Genomic DNA, 17,710 nt, shown 5'->3' on the forward strand with positions numbered 1-17,710 from the left:
ATTGCATTGTCTCTTCTTCGGATATAAATATGTCTAACTACAAAGAAACTCATTATGGTAACATCTCATAGTGCTATTTTAGTTAAACTCCAGCTCAAACATTTTTTTAATTTAAATACAATGGAGAAAAGTTAGAATCTTTGTAAGTTCTGTATTGTTGTTGGGTCTCCACTGGGGAAATTCACACTCGCTTCCTGTTCCAAAGACAGGATGATAAAAAGTGACCAGTAGGCATAAACATAGTAGCAAAGACATTTTTAGTAGAAGGTAGAAGGGTTAGAACTTTTTTTACATGTTAGGGACATGAGGGCCATTACCTAGTCATGCAGCACAAGGGTTGTGCCTGGACCCCATAGAACTGCCTGGACCCCATAGAATCCTTAAAGTTATTCTGTTTCTTTTTTTTTTGTCTTTTGCCTCTCACTTTTTGTTTAGTCTGTGGACCTGTGTAGGTCCATAAACCAGTATTTTGCCTTCTTTATGCATATAGTTTTCATTTGTTGTAGCTTCTACATTAAGCTTTGGAATTTGCTAAAATGCATTGTCTGTTATCTCTGGGTTTAAAAATGTAATTAGATAGTGTATATCCCATTTCCTATTCAGTCAACTGGAAATCTTATATCCCAATTATTGGGATGGAAATTCCCCCAAATGATTTATATTTTTAGGGGATGTTCTAGAACACCTTGCTGCAGAATTAGGTTTAATCACACATATTATTGCAGATGACTGCATGATAGCTTTGTGATGGAAACAGATACATGTTGCAGTTGTATACACTTAAATACAAGTTATTTAAAGAAACCAGTAAGGGAGAATATGGAGATTGTTGAGTGTTCCTGCTTACAAAAGAAGTCTCGCCACATATAATTTTCTCCATCCTGTCCCCTAGGGGGCAAAGTGCTTTTGGCACTTTGTCATGTTTGGTGTGATGCAGGAGATCCAGAGCTACTGTGGTCGATACCGCTGCTCTGTCGGAGATAAATGCCTAATAAGAGGTGATTGTCAGCACTGTCACAATAAAAGCATGGGGGGGCATGTTAGCCAGGGGACAGAGTAGTGGAGATGAAGCAGACAGCATCAATAAAATGACAAGTTATTATTCATTATACAATGTTCTAGAGTTACTGTAGGTGTGCTCCTCACAGAGGAGGTGATAACAACAGAGTGCTGATTAAGCTTCACAAAGTGAACTCCCATAAATTGGGCTTCAAGCAGGGGAGGTACTCACAGGAATTAATAGTAGCCATTCCTGGAAAAGTGTTCAACTTCCTTTTTACAAAGAAAGATAATTATCTAAATATAAACCAGTAGATGTGAAGTTAAAGCTGAATTCTGTGGAAAGCATAAATCCTCCTTTATAGTGGGGTTGCCTCCACACTACAAAGATTAAATGCTCATTTAGATCTAGGGTACCAGGGGGACTCCACCACCCCTCCCCCTGTCAGAATACACAGGTCAGCTCTTGCAGCCATTGGCTGCAAGTGCTGATGGAACGCTGGTTTTTCGGCATTATCATTCCACAGAAGCTAGTTGTCCTGCTGAATCGCCTGACTTTCAGTCTGTGTATACCCAGTATAGGACAGATTTGGGACATCTCCCCATGTAAATACATGTTTCATGATTTTAAAGCATCCATAGCTGAAAAATTGGTTGCTTTTTTTATCTGCATGGAGTTAATTAATTCATCATATTAAATCATTCATTTAAACCACAGAAAGTTGATAGCAATCAGTATTGAGCTAATGATGTGTCGGGTCATTGCGGGAGTGTACAACGGAGCGAACGTTGTTCCACCTAGCAGGTCCACTGCAGAAATAATCACAAGGAAAACTAATGTGCTTAACAGTTTCCATTTAGAAACCGGATCTAATGAAGACCAGTTATGAGTTTTTTGGATCCCGTGAGGAACATTGCTGTTGCTGACAGCTTGGCAGTTTTCATCTTTCATTACCCAGCTTCACAGAACAGTTTTATAACATCAGTAAAATGGGCAGTGAATCACCAACTAATTGAATGTTCTCATATCATCTTTTGGCGGATGTTGCATTCCACATACACGCGCCTGCACACGCACACAGCACATCCTCTGCACTGAGAGGCGTTTTTGAGATGAGATTTTAAAAGGATATGATTATCAAAGCATATCTACTACAGCAATCCATCATTGTACTGTATATAAGGTGCACACACATTGTAAAGCTTTGGGGTTACAACAACCTAGAGGTGAAGTTTTCAAACAACGAGTGGCGTTAGGGAGTATCTGGATGCTTGTATGCTTGATATTGGTTGCAGCCAGAGATTTGGATATTAGGACCTAGATATTATTGGTTAATGTCCACAAAGTACATGTCTGTGTATTGTAATTAAAACTTTTTGTGAATGCATGGCCCGACCTGTATGGGTTCTTGCATTTACTTCTTCTGATGGGAAGATATGCACAATGGGCTGAAATCGTGCCGGACTGGTAGTGCATGCACTACTTTATAAAAACTTACATTAACCAGATTGCATGATACTGCTGTACAGTGCGATCTGGGGCAGGCAGGCTGTCAGATTTTTTTTCACCATCTGTGTCCCGTTGCAGAGATTTCCCCTCACTTCCTGTCCCATAGCCAAACAGGAAGTGTGAGGAAATCCCTGCAAATTAAGGGAACTCCTAGGGGACCCCCGGGTCGTCAGAACCAGTGTCCCCATTGGAAGATTTCTCCTCTATTACTTTTTTGGTGACAACCCAAAATTTGGGAATTTCTTTTGCTTTCTTTTTCTTTATGATAATGGTAAAGAGAACAAACGGAGAGGGTAATTCTCCTTAACGGGGGCACAGACAGCAATAAAAGGACAAACAATTCTTATCCCTCTCCACTCTATCCAAAACTAAAAAAATAGTCTTTGCCCTTAGTTATACTTTAAAGGGTAACAAAAAGAGAACCCCCCCCCCGTTATTGGATGGGACTTTAATGGCAACAGAACACCCAAGTTTGAGTAAAATGTAGACATTTAGTAATACATAATAAAATTTACAAAATGGATATACATATACAAAAATGATAAAAGCATACGACTCCAGTTATTTGCTAAGATAAATGCGTATGTTAATCACATGTTGTCTCCGCTCCACCTGACACGTTTCAGAAAAACCTTTAATCAGGGGTGGAATGGGGGAGATGCATATGTATAAGACATTAACATCGATTGATTATGATGAAATGGATCGTATGTAACTGAGTGCTCAGGAAAGAGAATAGAACTCTATCTGTGTCTAGCTGGGGGAAGAAGGCAACTCACTGTCCCACTAGGGGGGGAGGGGTAGACCTCACTTTCCCAGCAAAGGTCCTCAGACAAGGATGCTGCTGTAGTCCGCAGATGGGATGAGATTCATAAAAAGCAGAAACTTCACATGAGTCTGTAGAAAAAGCCAGGAAGGTTGGATGGAGAATGATCCCCTGTACACACAACAGCGGACTGCTACGGCAATGCTGGCGTCTGAATGGTCTCTTGCCCACTGAGTACTGTACTTTAACCACTTGACAAGCTGTGTAGTTATACTGCGGCAGGTCGGCTCTGTTACGTGAAACAATGTACATGTAAGTTGTTTCGAGTAGCAGTTAGTGGGGGTCCACACACGTGCCGATTGGCCTAGAGGGGGAGCCAATCAGGGGTCCAGCGGACCTGATGTTCAACAGACACCCGCAATTTCTCCCCATGGAGACAGAACGGCGGTCTGCTGATATAAACACGGCAGATCGCTGTTCTGTCAGTGATGAACACAGGGATCCTGTGTTCCTCCTATTTAGGAACACAGGTCTCTGTGTTCATCCAGTGAATACATCCCCCACACAGTTAGAAAGCACCCTCATGGCACATATTTAACCTTTTGAACGTCCCTGGTGTTAACCCCTTCCCTGCCAGTGTCATTAGTACAGTAACAGTGCATTATTTTGAGCACTGATTACTGTAGTAATGTCACTGGTCCCCCCAAAAGTGTCAGGTGTCTGATCTGTCCACCTCAATGTCACAATCCCGCTAGAAATCGATGATTGCCTCCAATACTAGTAAAAAAATAAAAATGACATAAATCTATCCCTAGTTTGTAGATGTGATAACTTAGTGCAAACCAATCAATATACGCCTATTGGGATTTTTTTTTTTTACCAAAAATATGTAGCAGAAAATATATTGGCCTAAAATGATGAAAAAATTTGATTTTAAAAATTCAAATTAAAATTGCAGAAGTGTTCAAATACCACCAAAAGAATATATACATGTGAGGTATCGCTGCGAATGTTAGAGTGAGAGCAACAGTTTTAGCCCAAGACCTCCTCTGTAACTCTAAACTGGTAACCTGTAAAAAAATTTAAAGCGTTGCCTATGGAGATTTTTAACCGGTTGCCGACCGCCGCAAGACTATTTACTGTGGCGGTCAGCCCCGGCCAGGCAAAGTGACGTAGATCTACGTCACTTGCCTGTCACTTCCTTGTGAGCCAATAGCGGGCGAGTGCTCGCCCGCGGAGGCGCGCGCCCACCGCGGCTCATTCACAGGGAAGTCAGTGCGTGTGACCGGCGGACCCGATGTCCGCCGGTCACTCGCCGTTCGTCGGTGCAGAGGGAGAAAGTCAGGCGGCTGATGTAAACAAGCCGCCTGTCATTCTCCCCTGTGTAGAAACAGTGATCATACGGTTCTACTATGTAGGACTGTTGATCACTGTTCCTACACTAGTAGCCACAGCCAATCACAGTAAAAAGCACGCCCCTAGGGACACACTTAACCCCTCCCTCCCCAATAAAGTTAACCCCTTCCCTGCCAGTGTCATTTTGCAGTAACAGTGCATATGTATAGCACTGATTACTGCAGTAATGTCACTGGTAACCCCAAAAGTGTCAAAAATGTCAGTCAAGGGTCCGATCTGTCCGCCGCAATGTCGCAGTACCACAAAAAAATCGCAGATCACCGCCATTACGCGTTAAAAAAAAAACACACCAAAAATGACTGAAATCTTTCCCTTAGTAAACGCGATAACTTTTGCGCAAACCAATCAAAATACGCTTTTTGCAATTTTTTTACCAAACATATATAGCAGAAAACAAATTGGCTAAAAATGTTAAAAAATTTTGATTTTTACATTTTTTTGGGGGGAATTTCATATAAAAAAATGTGAAAAATATTGTTATTTTTGCAAAATTTACGCTCTTTTTTTGTTTATAGCGCAAAAAGTAAAAATCGCACAGGTGATCAAATACCACCAAAAGAAAGCTCTGTTTGTGGGAAAAAAAGACGTCAAATTCGTTTAGGTACAGCGTCGCACGACCGCGCAATTGTCCGTTAAAGTTACGCAGTAAAAAATCGCAGAAAACCCCCTGGTCAGGAAGGGGGTAAAATCTTCCGGGGCTTAAGTGGTTAAGTATCGAAGTTTGGCGCCATTCCACGACTGTGCGCAAATTTAAAGCATGACATGTTAGGTATCTGTTTACTCACCGTAACATAATTTTTCACATTATACAAACAAATTGGGCTAACTTATGTGTTTTTTTTTTTCATTTGTTTTTTTTTAATTCATAAAACTGTTTTTTTAAAACAAAAAAAAAATGAAAAATTGTTGCGCTAATATCGTGTGACGTAAAAAGTTGCAATGACCTCCATTTTATTCCCTAGGGTCTCTGCTAAAAATATATATATAATGTTTGGGGGTTCTGAGTAATTTTCTAGCAAAAAAATGATGATTTTTACATGTAGGAGCGGAGTGCCAGAATTGGCCCCATGTGGAATGGTTAAGCATGCTGTGTGCGTTAAAGTATACCTAAATCAAAACTTTTTTTATATATGTTTTGGACAGAGTGGAGAGGGATTAGACCTGTCAATTTTATTTCTGTCTGTTTCCATTATGGGGATCCACCCTCTCTATTTGTCCTCCTTACCATTATCAGTGAAAGTAAAAGAAAATCACACATTTTGAGTTGTCCCCCAGAAAACTAATAGAGGGGAAGTCTTCCAATGGGAACACTAAATCTGGTGACCTGGGGCTTCATGGGATTCTCCTCATTTTCAGGGATTTCCTCTCACTTCTTGTTTGGCTCTGGGACAGGAAGTGAAGGTAAATCTCCCCAACAGGACACAGGTGGCGAAAAAAAAAAAAATCTGACAGGGGTTATAACCCTCTCTTACTCTACTTTAAGTAAATACCAAGTACAGTGATACTGTTCTACAACCGGGACTGTAAGCTGATTTATAGCTTTTGTTCTACAAGATACATCCTCTACATTGCAAATAGCCTACCGGTGTCTTACCTGCTGAAGAACCCTATTACATTTCCCTGAATTATAAAATAAAATGAATACAGACCCCTCATTGGAAACAGTCAGAAGGAATACTGGCCAAATGTTTCCCCTATTTTCATCCCAATCATTGCTAATTACAGGCGATTACGTGAACCTTAAATCAAATATTACATAACATTATATTAAAAATCTAGTAGAACTATTCACAAATATAAAGTACTAACACCTATGCAGAAATAAGATAGCTGAATCTTAAAAAAGTATATTGCACAAGTTGTTGGATGTTAGAACTCTTTTTTTTTTTTGCAAACTGAAGGAAAAAATAAATTTATGTGGTACTACTTGACAGGAAGTCAACTGTGTTTAAAAATATTTGGCATGCACTCAGGAATTTTCTTTCAGCTGGGTGGGATGAAGAAATAGCCATTAGTTTCTGCAAGGGGGTTCACGGGATTGACAAAAAAACAGAATTTACATCAGAAAATGTCTTCCCATAGACTGTTAACCACCACTGATCAACCATATCCACCCCATACCATTGCCATGTCACACCTTTAGGAGCCTTTCACACTTTTGCGACCTTTGCAGCGATTTTGACTGGACTTGAAGCAATGCCTGTGTAATCTTGAGGTCTATGGACCTCAAAACGCAACAAAACCAGACCATAGTAGTGCAGGGACTACTTTAAAGTCTACTTTGAAGACATTTACATCTGCTTCCGCCAACATCCATTTTTTTGAAACAGATCAAAGCCCTATTTTTCTTCTGTTAAGAAAACAGATCGGATGAAAAACTGATGAGCAGCTGATGAAAAACTGATGAATACTTCATCCGTTTTGATGTGACTGAACTGATGAAATAAACAATCCGCATTTGTGAAAGGGTCCTTATCTCCCCTACTGTGTGTGCTCAGGGTTGGAACGCAGAAGTGTGCTCACTCCTAGGATCCTGGGAGTGAGCCCCTTAATGTTGGGGTGTCCTAGAATTTAGGCAGGATGGGCTGAACATTTCAGTGAGAGTTTTTCTGGAAGGCTTTGGGGATGTCCTACAAGAACAATATGGTAATACTGCACAGCGATTTTAGCACACTGGGGCCCTTAGTCTATTTTCTATAAAAGGTGAACTTTGAAGATCTTTAGTTTTGACACTATTCTGGCTCTTCACCATAAATTTCAATTAGTCATGTTTAATGGCCCCAGGCCTACAAGACTCATACTGTACAGGAAGAGTATCACTATCATACAAGTTTTTTTCACACAGTTTTTGGCTTCATTGTCTATCATTGTTTCGTGAGGTGTCATATTTTCCCCTGTTGGCTGTCTTGCCTATATCTAATCTTTCATTGTCTTTCAATCACTATCTGGATAAATATTACATGACAGCAGCATGCTGTGCTTGATGCTTAAATGTCCCTTGTCATTCTCACCAGTGATGAACACATGGTACTTCTCCATCGTCACCAGTTACCATGGAGATGTGCCTTGCAGTGGAATTCAACCCACACAGACATGAGTCAGTCATTTCATGACCCAGGCCTAGCACCCTGTCCTTTAACCCCATTAGGTTTTTGTATACTACATGTGTATTTAGACATCCCACGTTTTCTGATTCATTTCTTAATTGCTAAAAGTTTTCTCAGCTTTAGCTATTAAAAAAAATCAATTTCTTCTTTGTTCATTATTGTTATACCAAATTGTATGAAGGGTGCCAGTACCCTGAAGCATGGAGGTGTACTGGAGCTCAGTGTACACAAGGTTCTCTGTTTGTTATACAAAGCTAAATAGCAGTTTATGTACATATGTGTCATCTCATATATAATTTGGTATTGCACCAAATGTAGTTAAAGCAGTATTAAACCCTTAAACAATATGTAATACAGAGCTTTTGGGAAGTACTCACAGCACTTCGCTTTTTCCACATTTTGTTATGTTACAGCCTTATTCCAACCTTTGCAAATTTATTAAAAATAAAAATCGAAAAAAAATCACACGTAAATAAAATATTCACACCCTTTGCCACGACACTCAAAATTGAGCTCAGGTGCATCCCGTTTCCACTGATCATCCTTGAGATGTTTCTACAACTTGATTTGAGTCCACCTGTGGTAAATTCAGTTAATTGGACATGATTTGGAAAGGCACACACCTATCTATATAAGGTCCCACACTTAAAAGTGCATGTCAGAGCACAAACCAAGCCATGAAGTCCAAGGAATTGTCTGTAGACCACCAAGACAGGATTGTATAAACTCGCAGATCTGGAAGGGTACAGAAAACTGTTTGCAGCATTGAAGGTCCCAATGAGCACAGTGGCCTTCATCATCTGTAAATGGAAGAAGTTTGAAACCATCAGGACTTTTCCTAGAGCAGGCAGCCTTGCCAAACTGAGCAATCGGGGGAGAAGGGCCTTAGTCAGGGAGGTGACCAAGAACCCGATGGTCGCTCTGACAGAGCTCCAGCATTTCTCTGTGGAGAGAGGAGAACCTTCCAGAAGAACAACCATCTCTGCTGCACTCCACCAATCAGGCCTGTATGGTAGAGTGGCCAGACGGAAGCCACTCCTCAGTAAAAGGCACATGACAGCCAAAAGGCAAACTCCAGGCGGGCTGTCCTGTGCCTTTTACCTTTTACTAAAATATAGAATGCATAAAAAAACCTTCTAACGTTACAACCCTATTCATTTTACAACTCCATTCATAAAAAAAATATAAAATTGTTTGTATTTTCAGTTTAGCTCACAAAAAGTGACAATGACACAGTGTTTCGCGATCAGCAGATATTTTCTGTTGATAATGTTCTTAGCACAGAAAAATAAAATGAATCCAGCCACCACATCTAAGGACTGGTAAACCACAATATATCACATTTTTTTTTGAGTTTAGTCATCCTTTATTTCACCAAATATGGTGAAATGCGAGGTTATAAAAAAACAATGCTAATACAATGGTTAATAATGTTATTTCCAGTATTTATGGTATTCTGGCATATTCCATAACATGGTATGAGTACATACAACTAGTCACATCAGCCTCTGCTTTACAGTCTAAAGCCATTTTTCCTCAACCTTTTTATCACTCAGGAACTCTTGGAATCATTTTCCAGTCTCAGGGAAGTCCTCCTAATTATTATACCTTTAACTTAGTTACATCAGTGTGAAGGTCACTAGGAAGAATGCTCCTTACACTTGTGGTCAATGAGAAGAACCCCCATCCTTATAGATAGCTGTTTGATAGTTACTTACCTTAGAAGCAGAAATTGCTCAATGCTCAAGGAACCCCTAGCAACCTTTGGAGAAAACCTTGGGTTCTGTAAAATCCTGGTTAAAAAATGACAGGTCTAAAGAGTCAAGGCACCCTACAATTGTCATTCAGTTACGAAGTGCAGTATGAGTAGAAGTTTATTAAGCTACCGATATATATTGTTCAGATTCTAGGAAGAAATTGGTACCTACCTCCCTCCTTCCTTAAAAATACGAGCATAGGGAGAACATACATATTTATTGCAGATCATGATCTTAGTACAAACAGCACTCAGGACCCTAGTGCTACAAGACAAAGTGCTAATGGCAGGAACCTGCTCTAGATGATGACATTTTTTTCCTGCAACTGCAGGTTGCAAGAAAAAAAATATAGCTTGATTGCCACATCAACACAGAATCCCTCCTGCTGAGCTATTGTGTTCTGCCGGGGGGGCATCACATCCTTAAAATGCTGCTTGTACCCAAGTCGATCGATGGTTTGACTTGGGTCCAATCAGCCTACCCATACAAGGTTCAAATCTCGGCTGGTCCCTGCTGAACACAATGAACAGCAGGGTTCTGCAAAGCTGATATATGATTTACCTTCAAGCTGAAAATCTCTCAATACTCCATAAGGTGAAATACACACCTGTTGAGTTTTTTTGGTAAAGCAGGGAAAATTATAGTAATCCATAGTAATCTATTCTATTTCACCTCCTAAATAAACCTACTTTAGTAATCTAGAATTCTAGAGGATATGCTTTAGAAGAAAAGTCTAATGTAATAATACCTGGAAGAGAGGCAAAGAGAAGGTGATGTTCAGAGCAATCAATCATTTTCTAAGCTGTACTGAAAAACAATAGTTTGTAACTGGTTGCCCTAGGTCTGTGGTATGGGCTGCACGGCCCATACTGCCTAGTACATCGCCACATGTGAGTAATCAAGCTACTTGGGCACGCGGTGTTGGATCAAGATCTGGCATCCTACTTTGCTTTACATGTACTGACCTGCTTAATTAAATATAATAAATAAAGCCGTAGTTCTTGTTGGCTATAGGTAAAATTTATAGTATTTCTTTGGTGTTCAGCCTTTGAAGAAATATGCATAATATAAATACGAGCCTACAGCTGTCACACTGACAAGTACTTTAGCTTATGTAAAAATATCTTACAATATTTTGATTGGTTCCATAACACACTCTTCCGTACAACCAACTGTCCAATTTTTCCCTCTAAGCTCTGGGTAATACAGAAGTCATGCATGTCCTAAATGTTTATTTTTAAGCTGTTTCTCAATTAAGAAATATAGAGAATACCGTAAAAGAGCCAATTCATGAAAGTACATGTTATGGGCTAAAACTGATATCTATTTGTTTTTCTTCTAGAATCCTATTCAATTGCTGGCAGTGATGGCAGCATTTCAGCTTCCGTGGCTTCCATCCAACCTCAGCCCTCCACTAGCTCCGCACCTAGTTCCCCTGGATCCAGGAGGTCTGTCAGTACTCTAAAGAAATGGCTGACAAATCCAGTGAGAAAATTAAGCAGTGGCAGCCGCCTTGATCAGAGGCAAAAGAAGATTGAAAGTCGCCCAAAACGAGGCTTACCTGGCCGAAGAAGGAGTGCAGATGATGGCGGCAGGGGGAGCTTTGACCTTGGAGTGTTGCGGAAGATGGAGGACTTCACCCGGCCAGAAGATAAAAGTTTGGTTAGAACATTTCTGTTTTTTAATCTTAAAGGATAAGTCCACCCTAAAACTAAAATCCCTGCATCTGTAGATCTCCTTGATCTAACACTAACCTATCCAGCCCTGTAAAGAAGAAATCAGTATACTTACCTTTTTTGTAGCCGATCCGACCCGATCTACAGAGGCAGAAGCTGTGCAGAGGACACAGCCGACAACAGCTGTGAAATGAATGGGATATGACGTCATCCATAGACTTGCTATGGGGCTTCTGTTGTGGGCTGTGTCTTCTGCGTGGCATTGGATTGGATCAGCTTAAAAAAATGTAAGTATACTGATTTCTTCTTTACAGGGCTAGATAGGGAAGTGTTAGAACGCTGAGAAGAGATCTATAGATGCAGGGATTTTACTTTTAGGATGGACTTAAGTAAGTGTAACCTATTTTCTGTAATTTCTTTGTTTTGTGTTATATGATGATCTGTTGAAATCCCACTAAACTTTTTTGAAGTTGAGTGGAGAAACATTAGAATCTTGGTCAGAATCTCACTGCTGTCAGTTTGATCCTTCAAGAGATTCACTTCTTTGTCCTGGTGACAATTGTCATCAAAACTAAACTTGAGGAGGACACCTGTTGTAGTGGTAAAAATGAGAAATGTTATTCCCGCTCAGGTTGGGTAGAGATATTCACTTTGTGTTGTGTTTTATAAACATGATGTAAGGCACAAAAGGACTAAAATAAGTTCTAACCCTTCACCATTACCCATTCACAATTAATTACAAGTAAAGCTGTTAAAGTATAGCTAAAGGTAAACTTTTCTTAGTTTTGGATAGAGTGGAAAGGGATTGGAACACTTGCCCACCTCCCAACTTTCTAAGATGGGAATGAGGGACACCTATAAGCAAAAGTATGTAGGCATAGGACACACCCCCTGCCACACCCCCTTAAAGGAGAATTCTAAAAAAAATAATTATTGGTTAAACCCACACGTGCTTTTTTTTTTTTTTTGTTAAAACAGTTTATTATATTTTAACAGCATATACAAGGCATGACAGAAATACAGAAAGAAAAAACGCCAAGAAATATGCAAACAAAAATACAGTCATGAAATGCAATAAGGCACAGAGAAATCTAAACAGAATCAAACTTGTATCCAGGTGTAACACAAAACTTCTGAAATCCCAGTATTGTAGACAAACACCTCGAGGGCATTAGGAGATTGGGACTCCAACTAAGGTACAGGCAGACTGAACGTCCCGCCAAACAGGGGGAGCCAGGGCTAGAGGTCTAGGGAAGCATGTCAAGGGGGGTCCCCCATCTCCCGACACCCCCATAGGGGAACTTGCTGTGTCAGGGGACAGGGGGCCCGCACCACAGAGGTGCGGAGCCCGACATAGGGAGCACTTGGCACGGGCGTCGTCATTGTAGCCAAAGGAGGCACACGTGCTTTTTTTTAACCACTGCTATTCCTTTATATTGGCTTTTAAAATTTACCAATGCAGCAATTTAGAAATTGGATGAAAGGTTTAGTACTGTAAAACACTTTTTAATCGATAAATAGTGCATTTTATATACAACTATATAGACAAGACCAAAATGAGGGACAAATGACAGGGAATGAGGGACTTTGTTCCAAATGGGGTACAGTCCCCAGTCCCCCAAAATCAGGGACAGTAGGGAGCTATGCATTTGTCAGTGCCTCCATTAGAGAGATTTTTCTTGTTTACCATTATCATTGAAAGTAGAGGAAAATCCCAAATTTTGGATTGTCCTAAAAAAGTAATAAAGGGGGAATCTTCCAATGGGGAGACTAGTTCTGGTGGTGACTTAATTTGCAGGAATTTTCTCTCATTTTCTGTTTGGCTGTAAGACGGGAAATTAAGGGAAATCTCTTCCATGGGACACAGATGGTGAAAAAAAAATCTGACGTGTTATAACCCTCTCTTGGAATGAAAAACAAATCTAATGAAAAAAAGAGTTTTGCCTATAGTTTTTCCTTAAAGAGGAAGTAAACCCTCCTCTGCAACTTGTACCTATAGGTAAGCCTATGATAAGACTTACATATAGGTACTGTAAATATATCCTAAACATGTACCGTTTAGGAGATATTTACTTTGCATGCAGCCAGTGACATCACTGGCGCATGCGCTCTGAAGGAACAGCCGCTCGTGCGGTTCCTTCAAAGCCCTGTGCCGTGAACGTCGGCTCCCGCATGCATGCGCAGGAGTGACGTCATCGCAGCTCCAGTCAATCAGGTGGCCGGATGCCGTAAACCCGGAAGAAGGGCGACCAAAAATGTCACCCTTGAGAGAGGTGAGCGGGTGGCACTGCCGGGCTTCGTTCTAAGGTAAGTATTTCATAATGAGCTAGTATGCGATGCATACCAGCTCATTATGTGTTTGTCTTTCAGGTGTTTTTTTTTTTTTTTGAGGTTTACAACCTCTTTAACTGTAACCATACTAAGAATTTAAGGGGATCTCTGGTCAAATTAAAGAAGGTCTTCAAGAAACCCCAATTTTATATCTACACAGTAGCCTCTAAAGAAATTCCAGAGCAATTTCATAGAAAAAGCAAGGTTTTCACTGTGTGAACACTTAGACTTTTCAAAATCCAAATAGTTCTCGCAATCATTGGCCTAGAAAAATGTCAACATGTAGCATTTCTGTTTGGTTGCTTTTCCAGTTGTGCATGTCATTGCTGGCAGTTCTTCTAATCTGCCATCCTTTGCATCTCTTTTAATGACAATGTGCTGTTCTTGTCCCATTGTGTGTTTAGTAAGATGTTTTCTGCAGCACCAATAGAGTTGTGGCAGGGATGCAATAATTAGATCCCTTCTTTTTGTTCTCTCTCCTCGGTAAACTGCTGTGAAAAGTATGTACCAACAACGACATAATGCATTGATAGATTTGGCCACTGATACATGACTTTGTCAAATTTCAGAAAGCACAAAATATTTTTTAAATATATAGTTATTGCAGTGTCATGCAAATGCGCACTAATTCCTTAAAAACAAGATATTCTTTTAAAATAAGCTGTTAGAATGACTAAACACATCCAAATAAAAAAATGGTCCTTTCTTTATTCCTTGTAGTGGGAGAGGTAATACGCAGCCCACTTTTTGACACCCCGAAAATGGGCCTTTGCTCACCCCCTTCATCTACTACATCATCATGGGTCAGTGTACTCAAATCAGAGAAGCTCATGATTCTGCTCCTCAGTAGTAGCTGATCTTTTTTCCCCTGGTTTGGATCTGCTCACTGATGACAACATATAATCATCATATCATCATGTACTGGTAGGAGAATGCCATACTCCAAATTTTCACCACATCGTTTTCAGCTTATGTGAACATTTGATTTCAGAGAATTTTTGCTCACTGTATGAGTCCAGGGCCGGTGCTAGACTATTTTACGCCCTAGGCAAGACAAGCTACTTGCGCCCCCCACCCCCCAAAAAATAAAATTAAAAGGGAAGGGGTTAAAAACTCCTCTATGTCATACCCAGTGACCCTGATCTGATGGCTCCTCTATGTTATGCTGTCATACCCAGTGACCCCCATATTCCTCCATGTCACACCTGGGGACCCTAATGTCCCTCTATGCCACACCAAGGGACCCCGATGATCGTCCATGTCATACCCAGAGACCCTGATGTTTTTCCATGTCATACCCAGGGACCCTGATGTTCCTCCATGTCACACCTGGGGAACCTCAATCCCCCTTGGCACACCCAGGGACCCCAATTCCTCATGGCACACCTGGTGACCCCGAAACCCTGTTACACCCGGTGACCCCTATCCTCCATGGCACACCTGGTGACCCTGATTCCCTTTCACACCAGGGAACCTCCATGTCACACCCAGGGACCCTGATCCCCTGTTCTGGGCACGCTCACTGGGTGGCATGAAGAGAGTGGCCCGCACTCTGCACTCCTTTACCATGATCCTGCTGATTCCTTCTCCTAAGATGCTCCTCTCCTGGACCACAGTGCTCACCACAGGCTCCTGGTGAAGGGAGAAGCAGCAGTCATAAAGCTCCGCACATCCCTAATCCCAAACCTCCTCAGACCATTCCGGTGCCTCGTTGTTTCTGCTCCAGTAAAGGTGCCGCCCTCCAGTGCCAAGCTTGAGGTCAGGTTCAGCTCTCCTCTGCTCCCTGCTTAATACCAACCCAGGGAAATGAACGCGGCTGCCCACCAGCTCAGTGCAGAGAGTCACTTCCTGCCCAGGGTTTACATCACTCAACTCCAGCCAAAGAGGATCATCATGTAGGCAGCACTCCTGTGGGCTCCCTTCCTGACCCTTCCCCCCTCCCTCCCCCCCAACAGTGGTGGAAAGCCAGGGCCTGGTAGTTCAGCCACTACCCCAGACACCTGGCATCTTCCTCTGTCCATTCTTCCTCCCCCACTGCCGCCCCCTCCCCTCAGCTCACAAGGATCATTCATGATGGACAGAGAGTGCCGACTCATGGCTGCGCCCCTAGGTTGCAATGCGCCCTAGGCGGCTGCCTAGTTTGCCTAGTGGAAGCACCGGCCCTGTGTATGACCAGAGTATTCATGTACGGTTTACTTTAGAGCGACAGAACATGCTGTCCGTTTTTCATCCATCCGTTGACGGATGAAAAACGGACATCAGTGCATCTCTATGTAAAAACAAATGACAACGGATGATCATCCGTTAACATCCGTTTTCATCCGCTTCCGTCAATGTCGGTTTTTTTGAACGAATGAATGCCCTATTTTTCATCCGTCAATAAAACGGATTGTACAAAAAACGGATGACAACGGATAAAAAACGGGTAACAACTGACGAAAAACGGATAAAAAACGGATAACAATTGACGAAAAACGGATGACAACAGACGAAAAACGGATGAAAAACGGATGAAAAATGGATGAAAAACAGATGGAAAACTGATGGAAAGCTGATACATTTGGCTTGACTGAACTGATGAACTGAATGGACCGTATGTGTGAAAGGAGCCTAAGGCCCCTTTCACACAGGCAGACCGTTCAGATCCGCCTGTCCGTTTTTTTGGCGGATCTGAACGGTCCCCCCATGCATCCCTATGGGGCATCGGATTTCATCGGAGACATGTCTGCTGACATCCGATCCGATCTGATCCGTCAAATCTGGATGGATGGAAACCCTATTTTCCATCCGTCCAGCGGATCGGATCAGATGGGATCGGACGAGAACGGACCGACGGTCCGTTCCCATCCGATTTCCCCCATAGAGATGCATGGGGAACTGACAGCTGTGTCTGTGCACACAGCGCGGAGACACAGCTGTCATCCTCCTGCTCAGCGGGGGATCGGCGGATCGATCCCCCGCTGAGAAAAACAGAGTCCGTCCAACGGACTCAGTGTGTGAAAGAGCCCTTAGGGAGCACCTTTCTATAACGACAGTGCCTTTCTGACACAGCTGAAATGTTAGGCTCTTTATAGCGCCAGTAGCTATTTATATTTTGCTATTTTCATATTCGCGGATAAAAAATGTGAAGATTTTCTGTCTGATCCCAGAAAACAGAAGATTTAGGGTTAGTCATCCTCTGAATATTTGAGATGTATTTATTATACATATGCATGAGCCTATCATGCATTTTCAGATATGTGTACCATACATTCATATGGACTTGTATGGACAAATAAAAGCAAAGCACAAACTTATCTCACACTGAAGGAAACTGATCTCCAAAGTCTTTATACCTAAGCCATTATAGATGAATCCCATTTGCCCATGCTTTTTGTTTTAATATGGTAGTAAAGCCCGCTTTGTGATTTTTACCTACAGGTAAGCCAATCATAAGGCTTACCTGTAGGTAAAATTTATATCTCCTAAACGTGCACCGTTTAGGACAGGGGTCTTCAAACTATGGGCCTCCAGTTGTTAAGGAACAACAATTCCCATCATGCCTAGTCAAGTCTGTGAATGTCAGAGTTTTACATTGCCTCATGGGGTGTGTAGTTCCGCAACAGCTGGAGGGCCATAGTTTGAAGATCCCTGGTTTAGGAAATATTCACCCTGGATACAGCTGGTGATGTCACTGGTGCATGCACTCTGAAGGTCTGTCATACCACGCTGGACCATCAGAACTTTGTGCCAGAACTGAGGGCTCCTGCGTGCATGCGGGAGTGACATCCTCGGGGCCCTGGCCACTCACACCACTGGAACCCGGAAGAAAGACCGGGGGGAAGATGTCATCCCTCGCAGCGGTGACAGCGTGCCACTGGAGGACTTCGTTCTAAGGTAAGTATTTCATAATGTGCTAATATGCAATGCATACTATATATATAGTCAATATACAAAATCAGAGATACCCAGTGAAGTGGAAAAACTCACTAGAAATATATTATTTACTTAAAGTAAAGTATATTTACAAGGAGAATATCTGAGTAATTGCTCTGTAAGGATCACAGAAAACATTACATCCAGGACCCAGAAGAGAGAGGAGAAGGTGGTACAGATCAGGTGCTAAACATCTTTAAGAAAAGGACAAAAAGCAGTAATATTATTGATAA

The 17,710-nt window shown here is 41.7% G+C and overlaps 1 protein-coding gene across 1 annotated transcript in view; it reads left to right on the forward strand.

Annotated features, from left to right (window-relative positions):
• The window catches only part of ARHGEF25 (Rho guanine nucleotide exchange factor 25), a 548,945-nt gene that overhangs the window by 373,624 nt on the left and 157,611 nt on the right, over positions 1-17,710 (forward strand). Inside the window, exon 3 of the mRNA XM_082245582.1 lies at positions 10,898-11,217. Coding sequence (XP_082101708.1) covers positions 10,898-11,217 — 320 coding nt within the window. The remainder of the gene's footprint in view (positions 1-10,897; positions 11,218-17,710) is intronic.

This window comes from Pelophylax lessonae (assembly GCF_965119305.1).
Source record: "Pelophylax lessonae genome assembly, chromosome: 2".
NCBI classification, from domain to species: Eukaryota; Metazoa; Chordata; class Amphibia; order Anura; family Ranidae; genus Pelophylax; species Pelophylax lessonae.